The sequence below is a fragment of the Pan troglodytes genome, chromosome 3 (genome assembly GCF_028858775.2).
Source record: "Pan troglodytes isolate AG18354 chromosome 3, NHGRI_mPanTro3-v2.0_pri, whole genome shotgun sequence".
Lineage (NCBI taxonomy): Eukaryota > Metazoa > Chordata > Mammalia > Primates > Hominidae > Pan > Pan troglodytes.
In genome coordinates this window covers 8,083,472-8,100,704 of record NC_072401.2, presented here as the reverse complement: position 1 = coordinate 8,100,704, position 17,233 = coordinate 8,083,472, and the positions used below count along the sequence as shown (strand labels likewise).

General features: G+C 53.9%; 1 protein-coding gene across 5 annotated transcripts in view; it reads left to right on the top strand.

Moving 5' to 3' along the window:
* AFAP1 (actin filament associated protein 1) overlaps positions 1-11,653 on the top strand; it is a 181,354-nt gene extending 169,701 nt beyond the window's left edge. For all 5 annotated transcript variants that reach the window (XM_009447331.4, XM_009447333.5, XM_016951278.4 and 2 more), the window contains 2 exons: positions 1,412-1,576; positions 6,552-11,653. In XM_009447331.4, coding sequence (XP_009445606.3) covers positions 1,412-1,576; positions 6,552-6,578 — 192 coding nt within the window. In that variant the 3' untranslated portion in view covers positions 6,579-11,653. The remainder of the gene's footprint in view (positions 1-1,411; positions 1,577-6,551) is intronic.
* The last annotated feature ends 5,580 nt before the right edge of the window (positions 11,654-17,233 follow it).

Sequence of the window (17,233 nt, the reverse complement as noted above, 5' to 3'; positions counted from 1 at the left end):
GCACCTGCTTTCATCATGGTGACCCCTGGCATTCCCATCCAGTGGACATGTTAGTCCTCACTCCCCGCTTCCGGTGCCCTTCGGCACAGCTGCCCACTCTCTTCTGTGGTGGCTCCACATTCTTCCACCCCCATGGCTCGAGCTTCCCTCTGGCCCCTTCTCCAGCTCCTGCCTTGCCACCCCCCGCCTCGCTTCTCCTTTGTCCCAAGTATCCTTTGGGGGCCCACGCCTGGCTTGCTGCCTCTGCTTCCCCCCTCCCAGTCCACTGTGCTTTGCGACTTCCCTCTGTTTTGAGGGAGGATGTCCTTGGTGCCATCCTGTGTCCCAGCATCTGGGGAAGCACTCTGCACCGCTGCAGCCCAGGCCGTGTCCTTGGGAGAGTGGCTTATTCGGTGGACCCTTCTTGAGATGCAGGTCTTTGGGTCACCTGCCCCTTTACTCACAGCCTAGCCTGGCCTCTGCCAGACACAGATGTCCTGATCATCACTCCATTGTATTCACTCACCACTACCCCAAGCTCCCTCCCCGGCAGCCAGGGTCTGCCACTGCATAGGTCAAGTTGGCTGCCTGGGGATTGTGGTCAGTAAAGCCCACAGGGGACCCCGAGCTGCCCATTTTCATGGTAATTGAAACACTGTTCTAAAACAATATTCCATATACCCTGAGCAATATTTTTTACATAACAAACACATTTTGGCAGGAATCCTAGGAAGCGTCTCTTCCTTGGAGACTTCATTTGAGAGAAGGCTCAGCAGACTGTGGCGTTTTTTTCCCCCAGAGAGCAGTTTGGGATCCCATATGGAAGAGCCAGCAGTGGGGGCCTTGGCAGCTCAGGACACACGTTGTTCTATTTTCAGCCTTCCTGAACACCTCCTCTGGCATATGGAAGCTGCCGTAAACACTCGGAAGGCCTCTGTGCTCATGGAGCCTGCTTTTCTCCAGCGAGCCCTGCGCAGTGGGGCTGCATCCCGTTAGCCAGTGCTGCCCTGAGTGCCGGCGCTTTCTGCTACCTGAGCATCTCTAGGGCGCTGACCCCAGAAAAGCTCTGAAAACCTTAAAGCACTGCACAAAGGGACCAGCTAGAGGCGGCAGCAGCTGCATGCAAGAGCCCAGCTTTGAATGCAAAAGACTAGGGCAGGAATCCCACCCTCACTGCTTCCCAGGCACAGCCGGGAGTCGGAGCACCCCTTGGAGCCTCCACCTGCCCGTCCGAGCGTCCGCCCCCCGGCCGTGAATGCCGGGAGACGCTCTGGGGGTGAGGCACTGACCACGTGGCGGTCCTTGCTGCTACTGCTGTTATTTTTGCCCATTTCCAAAACTTATTTCTTCCTTGAAATAAATCATTTTCCTGCTGGAGAATACCAGTGGCCCAGAAACCGCTCCTCATATGGGGTTCTCTCTCTCTATTAAGTCTCCAGTGTTCAGGCACCGGACCCTGGAAAACTCGCCCATCTCCAGCTGTGACACCAGTGACACCGAGGGCCCCGTGCCGGTGAACAGCGCGGCCGTCTTGAAGAAGAGCCAGGCGGCCCCGGGCAGCTCCCCCTGCCGAGGGCATGTGCTGCGGAAGGCCAAGGTAAGCCCTGATGTCCGGGGGTGTCCGGGTGTCCTGGGCAGGCACTTTAAGCTCCCAGCATTCTCGGGTGTGAATAGGGAGCCCATTCTTCTTCCTACTGCATCCACTTGGCACTCAGCCTTCAGTAGACATCTGGGAATGGGTGCTTATCGAGTTCTCAGCACCCCGCAGATCCTGTTAGGAACCGGGTTCTCAAAGGTGAACAGTGACTGGAAGGTGCTGACCGTTTAGCCCCAGTGCCAACAATCGGCTCCAGAGTCATCTCAGATGCAGGCAAGCCTGGGCTCCTCTGGACTCGTTTTCTCCGTGGTGGGGTGGAGATTAGACCAGGAGACCGCTGAAGTCCTCTTCAGCACTCAGATGTGTGATTCTTTAGAAAAACAAAGGAAAGGGTCCAGGAATAAGCTTTCCCCCAGCCCCTTCCCTAGCACCGCCAGCTGCATGAATCAGGCTCTGAGGGCCTAGGAGGAACCTGTTTACTCCCTCCTGGGGCAGCTTCCGGTCTTCTCATGGGATTAGCCACTAGCAAGTTTTGATGCTAACCTTTGAAACCCCAGAAATCTTTAAAACACAGTAGTTGATCAAAGCAAACGGGTCCTGGCTGCAGCAGCGGAAAGTGCTGTGTGTGGAAGTGCACGGAGTGCGATGGTGTGAGCTGGGGAGCCACGGGAGTGTGGCTGGACCCGCCCCGAGGGGCTGGAACACGGGAGTCCTCCTGTACCGGCTCTGTGGTACAGGTAATTCCTCTCATTGCCGGAATTAACTTTTCTTTTTTTGAGGCAGGGCCTCGCTCTCTGGCCCAGGCTGAGTATAGTGGTGCCATCACAGCTCACCACAGCCTTGACCTCCTGGGCTCAGGTGATCCTCCCACCTCAGCCTCCCAAGTAGCTGGGACTGCAGGTGTACACCATTATGCCTAGCTAACTTATTGTATTCTTTATAGAGATGAGGTTTGGCCAGTATCGCCCAGGCTGGTATCAAACTCCTGGGCTCAAGTGATCCTCCTACCTCCGAAAGTGCTGGGATTACAGGCGTGAGCCACTGCGCCCAGCTTGGCATTCTTTGCAGCTTTTGGAGCCCACTCCGAGTTGACTGGGGATAGGTGTTTCCTGCGAGATGGGAATGAGTGCTGCCCCCTGCTGTGCTCTCTGGGGTGCTCACAGGAGGGCCCCTGAGAAACATGGTTGTCCCCAGCCTCCCAGAACAGCGGTCCTCCATAGCAGATCCGTGTACTGAAGACCGTGTGTGTCGGTGAGTCTGGGGAAGGGAAGAATGGCTGGCTGTCATCTCCATTGCTTTTCTTAGTGTTTACCAAGTGTTCTCAGCTGGTGACCGCTGGGCTCACTGATGGAGGAATATGTTTTGCCTGGGGGATGTTTAGAATTGAGCTGCCCAATGACATCCCACTTAGGACTCGCAGATGAGAGATGCTGTAAATGTACTTCATCTATTTGGTTTCTTTATCATCAAAGAAATTGGACTGAAAATTCTGTGGTCCCGACCCTCGAAAGGGCTCTCGTCACCGTGTGTGCTTCCGTCATGCAGAGGTTCAGGCCACCCGCTCCCTTCTGCTCCCTCTTGGTGAATGGGAAGCCAGTGATCCTGGGCCACCTCAGATGCACAGCCAGCTGTCCAGATGGGTCCCCACTGACAGGTCCAGAAAACAGCGGAAGCTGCTCTCGTCCCTCCAGCTGAGAATCTTGTGCAGAAATCAGAAGGGGACGGACTGAGCAGGGTTTCCCAGGATTTCTGAGAACAGTGACAGGGGACCCGTGGCTGGAGGTGGTGGGGCCTGTAGACCCTGAGAACATGAATGCACTTGTGTATGGTAAACTTGGTCTCATCTGCCTCCTGCCTTTTTCTGGGGACCAAGGGGTCTGACGTATTCCGGATGTGGGAAGCGCTACGCCAGCTGCGGTATTCCTGAAATACCTTCCAACTCTCGGTGAGGAGCATTGAGCGCAAGAGAGGGTTCTGGAAAGTCAGACGGCTTCCAGTCCCATGCCCCAGGGCTTCCTGACTCAGAACCACCCACTAGGCACAGCTCCAGGCCAGGTTTCCCTTCCCTTCATCTGGGCAGGCCCTGTGCCAAGGGCCATCCAGGCATGGAAACTGTGGCTCCGCTCTGGGAGGTGCCCGAGGGGCAGGCGCTGGGCTGCTCCAGGTTTCGTGCCCCTGCCTCTCGTGACACATTCACCTGGAGATTCTGTTTCCTGCCCTGCTCCGAGTTGAGTGGAGGCTACAGGTTCTCATCCTGTCGCTTATTCCGTGGCCAGTGTGACCTGGGCGTGGAATGTTACCGTTTCCTCGGCTTGTTTGCTAAACATATGTGGCACCACGTGGAGGTAACATGGGGTCCTCCCTCTCTGAAAACCCCACTGCCTGGGAGGAAATGGGGGATCTGTACAACAGAGGACTGCCCTTGAGCGCCGACCTTGTGATGTTGTCCCCTGGGCACCTTCTCTGCTTACAACGGCCCACATAGCTGTCCCAGGGAGGCTGAAGGGGCAAGAAGGCACGAAGCGTACCCAGCTACCCATCCTCCCCTTTGCAGAACACTTCCGCCGAGTCCGAGAGTGCCTCAGCATAGTGTTGTCGGCGTTGTGGCTTGGTGTTTGTTTCTGCCAGATTTGCTAGTGCTGTGAATTTAACCATGAGTTGAACTCGAACTTTTGATTTAGACAAAGTGAGAAATTGTTCATTGTATGCAGCATGCGGAGACGTGCAGTGTACTCATGACCCAGTTAATGAGCCCCTGGAAATAGTGGAAGTCAGGCGTCTGCATCCCGGCGCAGGGTCACTGGGCGCAGAGAAGAAAGTCCCTCCTTGGTGGCCGGGCGCTGTGGTCGGGGCTTTCACAGACCCTGTCTCCTTTGATCTTCCCAACTGCTCTTTGAAGTCCTTGGTGGTACTCACGTTGTACCATGGCTCAGAGAGATGAAGCAACATCTCCAAGGCCCCTCAGTGGCTGAGGCACAGAAGGTCTGACCCTGGCGTCTGTGCCTTCTGCTGTCCTCCAGAGCCATCCATGCCAGGGAACCAAGGGCCTCTGTCCTGCATGGTGTCTGCTGCTGCTCTGACCTGGGTCTGCTCTTTTGCCTCCTCTTTCTGGAACTCAATCCCATGGCCACACCCCATTTCAAATCCATGTAGCTCCAGAGACAATGAGTAGCCCAGGCTTCTGCCTCTGTGCAGCTGCACTGGGTGCTGAGGACCCAGAGATGAATGGACGGAAAGGAAGAGGTGAGGAAGAGCATGGAGGGCGCTGTCCAGTAGGGAGGGGCAGGTACATCTATTGTGACATGGCTTGTTGAAAAGCACAGAAACTGCACAGAAGATGGGAGCATTTGCCTCCCTGAGTCAGGACGAGGGGCACAGGGTGGTGGGGAATCACTGAAGCCTGGTCCTCAGGATGCATGAGGCTGGCCAGGTGACATCAGGTGGAGAACAGGCATGGGGGTGTGTAGAGAGAAGCAGATACAAAAGCCAGAGTGTGGCCTGTTGGAAGGCAGCAGGGCAGAGTGGAGATGGGAGGCCTTTGCTGTGGACCAAGTGGTTTTGGGGCCCAGCTTCATCACTTTGGACCTAAGGCAAGTCATTAAGCCTCTGTCTCCTTATTGATTGATTGAGACAGGGTCTTGCTCTGTTGACCAGGCTCGAGTGCAGTGGCGATCATGGCTTACTGCAGCCTCAAACTCCTGGGCTCAAGCAATCCTCTCGCCTCAGCCTACCGAGTAGCTGGGACTATGGGTGTGCGCCACCACACCCAGCTAATTTTTGTATTTTTTGTAGAGTTGGGGTTCTCCCTAAGTTGCTCAGGCTGGTCTTAAACTCCTGGCCTCACGCAATCCTCCCACCTCACTCAGCCTCTCCAAGTGCTGGGATTCCAGGCATGAGCCCCGCACCTACCTGTCTCTTCACTTATGAAGTGGGGGTACTGTCCACCTTGCAGGGCTGTCGTCAGACCAGACATAGCCGCACCCAGTGCATGGCACAGTGCCTGCCCGGTGCCCACTGTCCCTGCTCTCACAGTGCTGGCACTGCGTAGACCACAGCCATCTGCAGCCAGCACTCAGGGCCTGTGGATGGAACCAGTCCAGCTGCTTCGCTGACTGGATTTAAGCATCTACATATTTAAAAAATTTTTTTTCTATTAGAGTAAAATAAACACGATGTAAAATTGACCATTTTAAGCATTTTTAAGTCTGCAGTTCAGTGGCATTAAGCACATTCCCATTGTTGCACAGCCATTGCCGCCATCCTTCTCCAGAACTTTCTCATCTTCCCAAACTAAAGCTCTGTCTCCATTAAACACTAACTCTCCATTCCCCCACCCCAGCCCTTGATACCCACTATTCTACTTCCTTTTTTGTTTTTATATTTTTTGAGATAGAGATGAGGTCTCGCTACGTTGCGTAGGCTGGTCTCAAACTCCTAGCCTCACGCCATCCTCCTGTCTGTGTGTCCCACAGTGCTGGGATTCCAGGCGTGAGCCACTGCGGCCAGCCCACTTTCTGTCCTTGTTAGACTTCTCCGGGTCCCTCACATAAGTGAAATCGTTACAGGATTTATCCTTTTGTCATTGGCCTGTTTCTGATCATGTCCTCAAGGTTCATCCAGGTTGCAGTGTGTGTCAGAAGGCCCTTCCTTTTTCAGGCCGAATACGTGGTGTTGTCTGTACTCGCCATGTTTTACGTGTCTATCCTTCGGTGGACACTGGGTTTCCTCTGCCTCCTGGCCGGTGTGAGTCATGCTGCTGTGAACGGGGTGTGTGGTATCTGCTGGAGACCATGCTCTCCATTCTGATAGGTGAATACCTAGCAGTGGAATTGCCGGGTCATTGGTCATTGATTCTGTTGAGTTTTCTGCAGTAGCCGAGCACCCACCCGCTCTGAGTTGAATGTGGATGGTGGTGTGGCTTGTCCCAGCCTGATCTTCTTGCCCTGTCAACTTATAAGACTCTTCTTTCCTCTAGGAATGGGAATTGAAGAACGGGACATAGGGGACAGCAGCACCACTCCAGCTTCAGAGACTGCACACCCCCTTGCCCGTGTCCTCATCTGTGTGACGGCAGGAAGCTCTACCCAGAGTGGCCTCAGCTGCACGACTCCAGAGGCTCCACGACTGAGCTCTGAGGCCAGTGCCTGTCCCCCAGGCCCACTTGTATTCTTTCTACTGTAAAATGGCGCCTTTAAAAAAGATGTAAGACTTTGGTTCCCAACTTTGTTAAAAAACAAAAAAAGTGATGGAAAGGTGTTTGAAACGATGCTATCAGGCGAAGTGACATCTTTCTAACCAGATAGGCCATTGCTTTCACCGATTCCAACCCAGCCTTGGACTGAGGATGGATGGTTCCATGAGCCCCCAGATGAAAACCTGGATTCGACGGGGAAGAGCTTGGATCCCTGGCTGCCCCAGGCATGAGTGTGGCTGGCGCATGGGCACTGGGCTCACCTTGCACGCCCACCAGGAGGGCCAGGGGCATACGCAGTCCTGACGTGGACTTTGTGTCTTGGCATACCCTCTCCACGTGCCCGTCCCCCTCGTCATCAGAGGTAAAGGCATGAGAAAATCGCGCTGTGAAACGTTTTTTACCTTTTATTATTATTTTTTGGACAGATGCTTTTGTCACCAAGACATGAAAAGCTGCCATTTTTCTTAACCTGTTTTTAAAGAATGTCTTTCTTATTGTGTGTCACACTTAGATCAAGGATTTTTCAGAGGTTCCTTATTTTATTAATTATTTGTGCTGCTTTTGACAGGTAGCAGATTGACAGGTAGCAGAGGGCTTTAATACTTCACTAACAGTACACCCTCCTCCCCCTTGGGCTAGCATCCCCAGCCCTTAATCCACGTCGGAGTCCCACCAGGAGCCTCTGGGGCAGGGGCTGGCTCCTCGCCGCTGTACAGGACGTTTACTGCTGCTTCGGGCCAGGGCAGTCCTTTGAAAGGGAATTGAAAGGGAAGCAAGTTCCAGAACTTGTTCCCTTATAGAACTATAAAACACCTTAGAGCAAGAGGCAGGAATTCTAGGGCCTCCTGCCCCTCCCCCTCCCCTTCCTCCAGCTTGTCAAGTTAAACCACTAATGTGTTGGTGGGCCTGGCCGTGCTGCCTCTCCTGAGTGGGGTGGGTGCAGGTAGGGCCTCTTTCCCAGCTTTCTTGCTTGCCTTCTGTGCAATATTTCTTGGAGAATTTGGATGCCTAAGGCATAAAGGAAAAAAACAGAGTTCATAGTTTGAGCTGGTATCTACCCCCTGGGTTTAAAAATCAGATTAACTTCTTGGTCTCCCAGAGGCTGCTGTCAGGAATTCTCCAGTACGGGAAGATGCAGTCACTGATGACGAAATAAGTCACCCCTGAACGCCTCCGCAGGCAGATTCATGGAGACCAGTCCCAGCAGCGACCGCCCCTTCCCCAAGCATAGAATACAGAGGTGCCACACTTGGTGTAAGCCTTCCTTCTGTCCAGAATGTCGTTTTTCACACAGAGGAAGAGATGGCGGGAAAACACTGACTCCTTGGGTTTCCCCCAGACATACTTTCAGAGCGCTAGCTGTGTGGTGCATGGGACTTTACAGTTAGGATTCATGTTTAAGGTGGTGGCACTTGAGGCCCGCAAGGGCCACGTTGGATTACTGAAGCGGGAAAGCGGTCTCCCATGTATAAGAAAGTTTTACAACACGAATTGGAAGCTGCTTGAGTCCACCTGAACTTGAATTGATTGCAAAGCCATCTGCCGGGAACGGTTTTGGGTTCCTGAGCCGTCAGCCAGCCTTTCCCCTCTGATGCATGTTCCTCCCAGCCTAGTCCGTGGAGGCCCATCACACCAGCATCCGTGACGCCAGCTTCCCACTAGGACATCCAGGCAGGTCGGGCGGGGACGCCACACGCCTCAGGGCCGCCCGCTGCATTGCCATAGAGGAGCCCTCCCTCCAGTGGTCACTTCCCACCATTGCAGGCAGCTGGGCCCACTTCATACCACACAAAATGAATTTTCTATAAAGGGAAAAAAGTTTGCTCCTCCATAGATTTTTGCTGCCTTCGGGTCAAATAGTTTTCCCGGTTGAGGCTCTTGGGCCACTCTGATTGGCAGCCTGCTTTGCCAAAGAGAACTGTGTGAGGTTTTGGTGGTTAGTAAGAGAAGGGGGAGATGGCCAGCCTGAAGTCACGGTCCTGGCCCAGCACAGGTGGGCAGCAGCGAGCTGGCAGGTGAAGCATGAGCAGCACGCAGAGTGTCACATGGGCCTTAGCCGTCACCCACCAGCTTCCTCACCAGGCAAGGAGGCCCCGGAGCCTTAGCAGGGACTTGCCCGAGGGCACAGCTGATTGGTGCTCGACTCCCAGCATGCATATTTTGTTGTAAAAACCCAGGTTTGTAATTCACATCCACAACCCTAAGCCTTTTAAAGAGGAGGCAAACGTTTAACGAACCCCATTGTGGTCCATGGAGCCTTTCAAAATGGGTGCCCTGGAGGGGCCTGACAGTGGGTTCCTTCCATGGCGGATACTCCCTTAAAATTTCACATTCCATCAAAGTTTAAAGCATTTACTTCAGAATAAGTTATTTATGTGTATATGTTCAATAAATATAGTTTTTAATTTATATCTGTACATATTAGACACACGCAAGCCATCTTGCCAGAATTCTGACAGTGATGTCATTTTATTCCCCTCCCAAAACATGCCCCAGGAACAAGCACCCCTTGCCTCTGTGGCAGCTGCGAGTGTGTCTGATTTCATAACGAAGCCAGGCTGAGGGCAAGAGGCCCGACAGGCAGGCCAGGGTCCCCAGAGAAGCCAGGATGAGGGGTGCAGAGGCCCGACAGGCAGGCCAGGGTCCCCGGAGAAGCCGGATTTCTTCGCAATGTCACTGGTACTTAGCAGATGGTCGTGTTCACAGGGGCTGGCCACCTGTACTACGGTGCCGACCACATTGCGCGGAATGTGGTGGCCACGCGATGGAGCTGGCCGGAGGACAGGCCAGGTGAGGGGGCCGACCCCTGCTGGGCTCAGGGCTCCCTCCATTCTAACCTTGAGCCACAGTGTCACTCTTCAGGGCTCTGCTCCCGGCTCTATTTTGTTAAGGTGTCATCAGCCTTCAACCTCCATTTATATATTTTTATAATGTTAAGCCACTGACCAACTTTTTTCATAGAAACAACTATCAGATTCGAGGGCTCGCTTTGTCCCCCTGACCTGGGCACAGGCATGGGCCATGGCTCCCTCTTCCCAGAATCTGCGGGGAACTGGGGCAAGGCCCATCTGTCTGCAAGGCTGGTAGCTCTCTCCCTCGGCTTCCAGAGTCCACGGCGGTTGCAAGGTAACCAGTGTGGGTCTGCTGAGTCACCCCAGGCACCAGACTCGCCCCAGGAGCACAGGCCACTGTCCATGGGGCCTTCCTTGAGACCTTCCCTTGGGGCTGGCGGGCGGCGGCTTACCAGCTGGGTCAGTCCCGTCTCGCCCCTCTGTGCCTATGCCCTGGCGTTGCCAGGCTTAACCTTCCCCTGTATCTTTCTTACTCATCCCAGAGTTATTACTGGCCATTTCTAAATAGACAAAAACTACCCTAAAATGTGGAGATTTACTCCTTTTGAAAAGTCTGTTTCAAAAAGTGTGTCCTTAGCTCTGGAGGCCACCCCCAGGAAGGAGTTTGAGGTTCATTGTCATTATGGCCACAGTTTGGTGCTTGTGCACGGGACTCAAAGGGCAGCGTCGAAGCTAGGGTTAGGTGTAGGCTTGTGAGCACAGCTCCCTTGTTTGTGGCCACACCTTACCTTTCCAAAAAGGCTATTAATTCTACTCACCCACTATCTGGGGGGATGTAAATTTTGCCCACAGACTTTGCTACCCAGGTGAGGTGCTCTGTTCATGCACGGAACTCATGTCATTAGACACCGTCCAAGGATGGGCAGCCTGCAGTGTGGCCGGTGACTGCCATCCAGAGAAAAGGCACCTTGTGCCACAGGGCGGGGCCGACACCCTGAGCTCACAGGTGGCCCCTGCATTCAGGTGGATGTCCATCCTTGAAACAGCCTCTTCTGGGAGCACAGCACTGGAGGTCTCCACAGCACTGGAGGGTTGGCCGGCAGGGTGCCCTGCAGCTTACATAAAGGTCGTGGCAATGTTTCAATGTTAAACTATTGCCTTCCTCTTACTTTTCCTAAAATGATTTTCTAATGGGAACAGTCACTTCAAGTTCATGACATAGTTTGAAGGAGGATAATTCATTTTTTCCTGGTTGTCACTGTCTTCTTAGCCCCTTGGTGGGCTGGGTTCATACTGTGAAATAAACTAAAATGAAACCAAAACGTTCCTGCCGTAAATACGTGGCACAGCACTGCAGAAAAAGCAAAGTCACCTCTATTCGTGAGTCCCCAAGCCATAGCAGGGCGTCTGTAAAAGAAGGGAAGTGGTGGGCGTCAGACGCATCCTTTCGCCCGTAGTTCATGAAATAGTTCTGGCTTTGGTCTTCCAGAAAATCTCAACTTCACCGTGCACAAGTGTTACCGGGTCTTTTTAGTGTAGCCATGGAAGATACTTTCAAAAGGACATCTTCAGATCATAATTCTTAGGACCAAAGGTGTTTTTAATGAGATAATCTTTTTGATTTTCTAACAAGAAAGGAAATATTCACTTTAAATTTTAACATCAACTTTTAAGTGATATTCAGAATTAATTGACCATGGCGATACGTTGTAAAATGTTTTCATATTAAGAATGTAATTATTTCCTTATTGTATTTTTTAAAAGCTAAAGTCATATTTAAAATTCTCTTTGAAAGAAACAGGCAAAGAAACAGCAAAGATTTTTTTTAATTAAATATGTTGGTAGTGCCCACTTCAAATGACTGTAAATATATTTTCACTGTTTCTCAATGTATTTAATTCATAAAGTAAAAATTTTATGAAAAGAAACTTGCAAGGAAAATCCTAGTTTTCAGTCCACTCGCCCCACTTTGTAGTAGCTTCACTGAATTTCCTGCTTTCCTGGTTGAATTTTCTACTGTTTCACGTGGTGTAACCCTAGACTGGCGCCCTTGGCGTGCCCGTTTGTGTATGAATAAACTTCTCTCCCCCAGCCCCGCTGTCTTCACTGCCCTTGGTGTGTGCTGCAGACTGAGAAGTGGCTGCTTTTCCTGAAGTCCTTGCTGTCAGGTGGGTGGGGGTCTCTCGCTGACATTTGGCCACCTACCGGGGAGAGAGGGGTCAGGAGTGACACATGAAGGGAGGAGGTAGGCAGATGAAGGAGCCGTGGTTTATATTAAAAAGTAGCTTTGAGTCCACAGACCTGAACATCCAGTTCAAGAGACGTTTTGCGCACCTGCTGTGAGGCCAACTCTGTGCCAGGTGCTAGAAATAGAAATGGGTCAGCTACAACTCCTGCCCTCAGGGAGCTTGCTCCAGGCAAGACGACATGGAAAGAGATCCTGGATGCGCCTTTTGTGTAGAGGACTGTACGCAGATTTCTGGAATCACAGAGCTGCTAAGTTTGAGGCTGTTGGGTGGGGTTTTTGCAGAGGAGTGGGGGTTATTTGAGCCAGGCTCTCATGTTTAGATAGGAGTTCTGCAAGGAGAGAAGTCATTTTCCAAGCGCCCTCGGCCTGCCCTTTGACGCTGTGAGCAGCGTGTCCTCCCAGGCAGCGTCTGAGAAGGCTGAGCGTCCCCTGCTGCACCGTTAATTGTTCCCTGGTGGGCGGTTAGTCTTGCTGGGAAAGTCCGGTTAAAGCTTTTAATAGGCCGTTTTTAAAGTAACGCTCCTTGTTGGCTTTTGAACAGAGGTCATGCCCTGGTAGGCTGCCAAATGGAAAGGAAGGGCCTCTAATTTCCTTTCGAACTTAGGGAGAGGACACCGGGACTCCTGGCTTTGCTTTTTAACACCATGGAGAGTGCTCAGCGATATTCATCATGTGAGTTACAATTTCGGGAGCAGGCGACACGAAGCCTCAAGAACATAAATCAGGAGCCCAGCTCCTTAATGGGAAGCAGGGAAAACATGAGCTGATGTCTGTGATCCAGAAATTTTATGATGGAAACTTCATCTGTTTTATGAGGCTGTTAAAAGTGGCTATCCTTTCATACAAAGGGACCAGTTGGAAAGTAGGGCAGGAGACCTGGCAGGACGAAGGAAGGAGTCAGGCGTACCCACCTCCTGCACAGGGGGCGGAGGCGGGGGCATGTTCAGACCGTCCCCTGCACTCAGAGGGTCTGGTGCATCTGGAACCCTCTCTGAGGGCAGGGGCTACTCACAGCTGAGCCACTGCCTCCTTCCTTGGGGCACCAACCTGCCTCGGAGGGCTGCCCATAACATCTTTTTTTCCTGATGCTTTAACTTAGGACACCTTGCTGACCCTGGAGGGACGGCCCCTCCCAGGGCTGGCCAGTTCCTAGAGATGGTAACCCCTAGCCTGGAGCACACCTTATAGAAAAACCAAGCAGTCTAGAGCCACAGCCGCCCTCACTATCGGGGGCTTGGGGCTCTCACACTCCAGCCCACTACACCCCGGCCCTAATCACCCCAGGGCCAGGCAGCAGACCACAAGACACAGCCGACGTCAGGAGCCCACAGAAGTGATTCAGGCCACCCAGCCCCAAGCCCTCCCTCTTCCCTGGCCTCAGCTGTTCCTTCCCGCAGAAATGACAACAAAGGTTCCTGGATTTGCCCGTACTTTCCCCTTGCTCCCCCGGCCTCTCAGCTGGCCTGCACTTCCCTGTGTGGCCTGGCATGGCCTAGTGTGGTGTGGCGTGGCGTGGCGTGACCAGTCCTACTGAGAACCTTAACAAACTAGCTTGTCAGCGACAGTAGGGCCTCGCCATACCTGAAGGTTAATTGAACGGATGTTTCCAAACGCCCCAGTCCTGTGGAAAGGACACGGACCTTGGCACCAGCCTGTCTCAGGCCTACATCCTGCCTGCTCTCCCATAGGACAGATAATGACAACTCGCAGGCTGTTCTGAGAATTCAGGGAGCCGCATGAAATACCCAACATGAGCCTGGCCCCGACGGGCAGGTGCGAGTCACCCCACGTGGGATGCGGCCCGGCTCCTCGGCGCAGTCCCCGAAGGCACTGGGATGACAGCCCTGCCGCCACTCTGCTCTCAGGGCCTTCCTGATTGTACACAGACCAAGCCAACCTTCTGGCCCTCGGGTCGATGGTGCACAGACCAAGCCCACCTTCTGGCCCTTGGGTCGGTGGTGCACAGACCAAGCCAATCTCCTGGCCCTCGGGTGAGATCCTAAGTCGCAGCAGGACGGCAGCACGCAGCCGACTGCCCCCAGGGGAAGTAACTGCCTCAGAGCAAGACCAAGAGCAAGCACAATTGCCTCTTCCTGCTGCTCCACTTCCATGCTCCACTGCATGGGGCAGCTTCGTGCAGGACCTACTGCCCGGGACAACTGCGACAGACAAGTTTGACAGCAAAGCGCAGGCCGAAAGCTGCTGGGGCCTGCTGTGGAAAGCCGCGGAGCCACCGATGCCGTGGGTGCCGTGGCCCCTGGGGTCACTAGGCTCCCTCCCTCCATGGGTGCTGACCCGCCAACCCCAGAAGGAGGAGCTGGGGGAGCAGGCGCTGCATTTTGCTGTTACAGTTTTAGGCCCTGACATTATTCTGAAAATCACTACACAAATGATTCCCAAGCCCCTTCTTGCTGTCAGGCCCCGGAGCACAAAAATGAATTCCACCTGCTCTGCCCTCGAGTTCACAGCCAAGCAATCACCATTTAGAGCAAGAGAGCACATTTATTCACTCAGCAAACATTTACGGAGCACCTTCTCTGTGCTGAGAACGTTCTGTGTGACCTTCACACGTGTAAAACAGCGCTCTGGCGGTTCCCCAGAGGAGGGGCAGGGAAGTCAGCGGGGCCCGGGCATCCCCCCCAGGCAGAGTCCCCGCTCTCCCAGCCCCTACCCTCTGACGCCCCGAGCATGGCTCCTCCAACCCCCACTCCTGGCACCCCCCTGCCAGGATGGTCTCATCCATTCCCAGGGCTTCACTGTGTGGCTCCTGCTGAGCCATGCAGGGGACAGAGCCCATCCGGAGCCACGCACCAACTGCCCCTTCCCAGGAAGGTGACTGCAGGGCACAGCTCCTTCTTTAAGCCCTGATGCTGAGCTGGGAAGCGGCCCTGGGTTGTGCAAGCCTGAGCTTCCATCAGGGTGCTGCCCAACAGGAGGGAAGGCATTTGGGAACTGGGGTGGCTGTTGAAGGCAGGAAGCCAACGCTGTGGGCAGAGGGCAGAGAGAGCAGGAGCCGGGGAAGCAGGGGTGAGGCCTGCAGGGTGGGCATAAGCCGGCCTGGGATGGGAGCTGCTGTGGGGCCTGGGCTGTTGGCTTTGGTGGGTTTCCCCAACTCCCAGGTATAACCTCACAGTAAAACCCTATTCCTAGGCACAACCCAAGAAGTCCAGTGAGGCCAGGCTCCAGCCCATGTCCACCCAGACCTCTCTCTTCCTTCACCCCAAGCCGGGCATCTGCAGGTGCCCTCCGCAGAGCTCATCAGGAATCCCCTCCCCTTGCCACTGCCCAATGCAGAACTCCCATCTACCTCCCCCCTCCAGCCCCCACCCTGCCGCCCCTGCTGGCCTCCTTGCCACCCCCAGCCAGGCCCTGGCCACCTGGGAGTCAGCCTTCAACATCCTCTCCCTCACCGCGGTCGGCCGAGTCCCGCTCAGCTCGCCTCCTCCTCATCTCCAGCCTCTGTCCACTCTCCCATCCCCACCGCCATTCCCAGGTTCAGGCTCCTGGTCCCCTACCCACCTCACTGCCCCAGTCTCTCCAGGGTGACCCAGCCTCACAGGGAAGCCCTTGGCAGTTTCTAAAACCCAAATCTGACCATGTTCCTGGTGTACTCCCCATTCCGTGGGGATGAGGGCCACGTCTGCAGCCACGTTCACCAGCCCGGCTTTACCTCTCTCCTTCCACCCTCCACACCTGCCCCTCCTCCTACCTTATGTCTGTCAGCAGATCTAGACACCTTGGGGACGGTTCTGACCCTACCAGCCCTGTGCCTCCTGGGAGAGGCGTCTGGGCCTTTACAGTGGGTGGGACTCACTGTGCTGTGCAGACCACTACTCCCATGGTGCCCGTGGGCCTTTGCATCCCACCTGTAATGAGGCACCTTGGGGAGGACCAGACCAGGTGGTCCTCCATGTTAAAGAAACAGTGGAAAGAGTGACATTTCCCCTCCCAACCTCCTCACCTTCCTCTTGGGCCTGACAGTTTTCCTGCCCAGGGCCCTGCGCACAGCAGCCTCCCTCCTGCACTGTCTCGGAGCTCTCCGGACACTGCCCATGAAATGGGGGTAATGCTCCTGGTTGGTATTACCCTCGGGGGATGCATTGCCAGGATTCACTGTGTGTCCCCTTCCTTTTTTGCTTTTACCAAGAATCAGCCGGGACAGCCCTGCTTCCCAAGTGTGCTGCACAGCTGCTTGGCCCAATTCCTCCTGTATTAGTTTGTTTTCACGCTGCTGATAAAGACATACCCCAGACCGGGAAGAAAATAAAGGCTTAACTGGACTTACAGTTGCACATGGCTGGGGAGGCTTCAGAATCATGGCGGGAGGCGAAAGACACTCCTTACGTGGCAGTAGCAAGAGATAAACGAGGAAGCAGCAAACGCAGGAACTCTTGATAAACCCTCCAGGTATCGTGAGACTTACTCACTATCACGAGAATAACGGGGAAGACCAGCCCCCATGATTCAATTACCTTCCCCTGGGTCCCTCCCACAATGCATGGGAATTCTGGGAAATATAATTCAAGCTGAGATTTGGATGGGGACACAGCCAAACCATATCACCTCCTTCCCAGCCTCTCTAATGCCTCTCTCCCTGCACAGGTGTGTGTCCTAATGCCTCTCTTCCTGCACAGGTGCGTGTTCTGATGCTTCTCTCCCTGCACAGCTGCGTGTTCTGATGCTTCTCTCCCTGCACAGGTCTGCTTCTTCTGCAATCAATATGCACAATGCTTTCAGGTCCCATCGCTCTGGATGAATCCATCAGGAGAATCCTTTCCTTGCACTTTTCCTATGATATTACCCCTGGTTTTAAGCCTGTTTCACATTCCCAGAGACTGGGAGCTCTGGGGGCAGGCGCTGGCTGCCTGTTTCTGCATTGTTGCTGTCTAGCACTGGCTTGGCCCAGGAAGCTTTTCAGAAACACTCATTTAACCGCAGCAGCAGCGGCGGATCCTCTCACGGCGTCCGCTCTGTGCCAGGCTTTGTTCCAGGTGCTTTCCATGAGTCAGCTCACCGGCCGAGCATTCAAGGTCTGTTTTTTTTTTTTTTTTTTAGACGGAGTTTCGCTCTTGTTGCCCAGGCTGGAGTGCAATGGCGTGATCTCGGCTCACACCAACCTCCGCCTCCCCGGTTCAAGCGATTCTCCTGCCTCAGCCTCTGGAGTAGCTGGATTACAGGCACCTGCCACTACGCCCGGCTAATTTTGTATTTGTAGTAGAGACAGGTTTCTCCATGTTAGCCAGGCTGGTCTCGAACTCCAGACCTCAGGTGATCCGCCTGCCTCGGCCTCCCGAAGTGCTGGGATTACAGGCGTGAGCCACTGCACCCGGCCCAAGGTCTGTTTTACACTTGTCAAGTATTGGGCACGTACTGATCCGTGACTTATCCCACGACACCTGTAAGACTTTAATCGAGCAGAAATC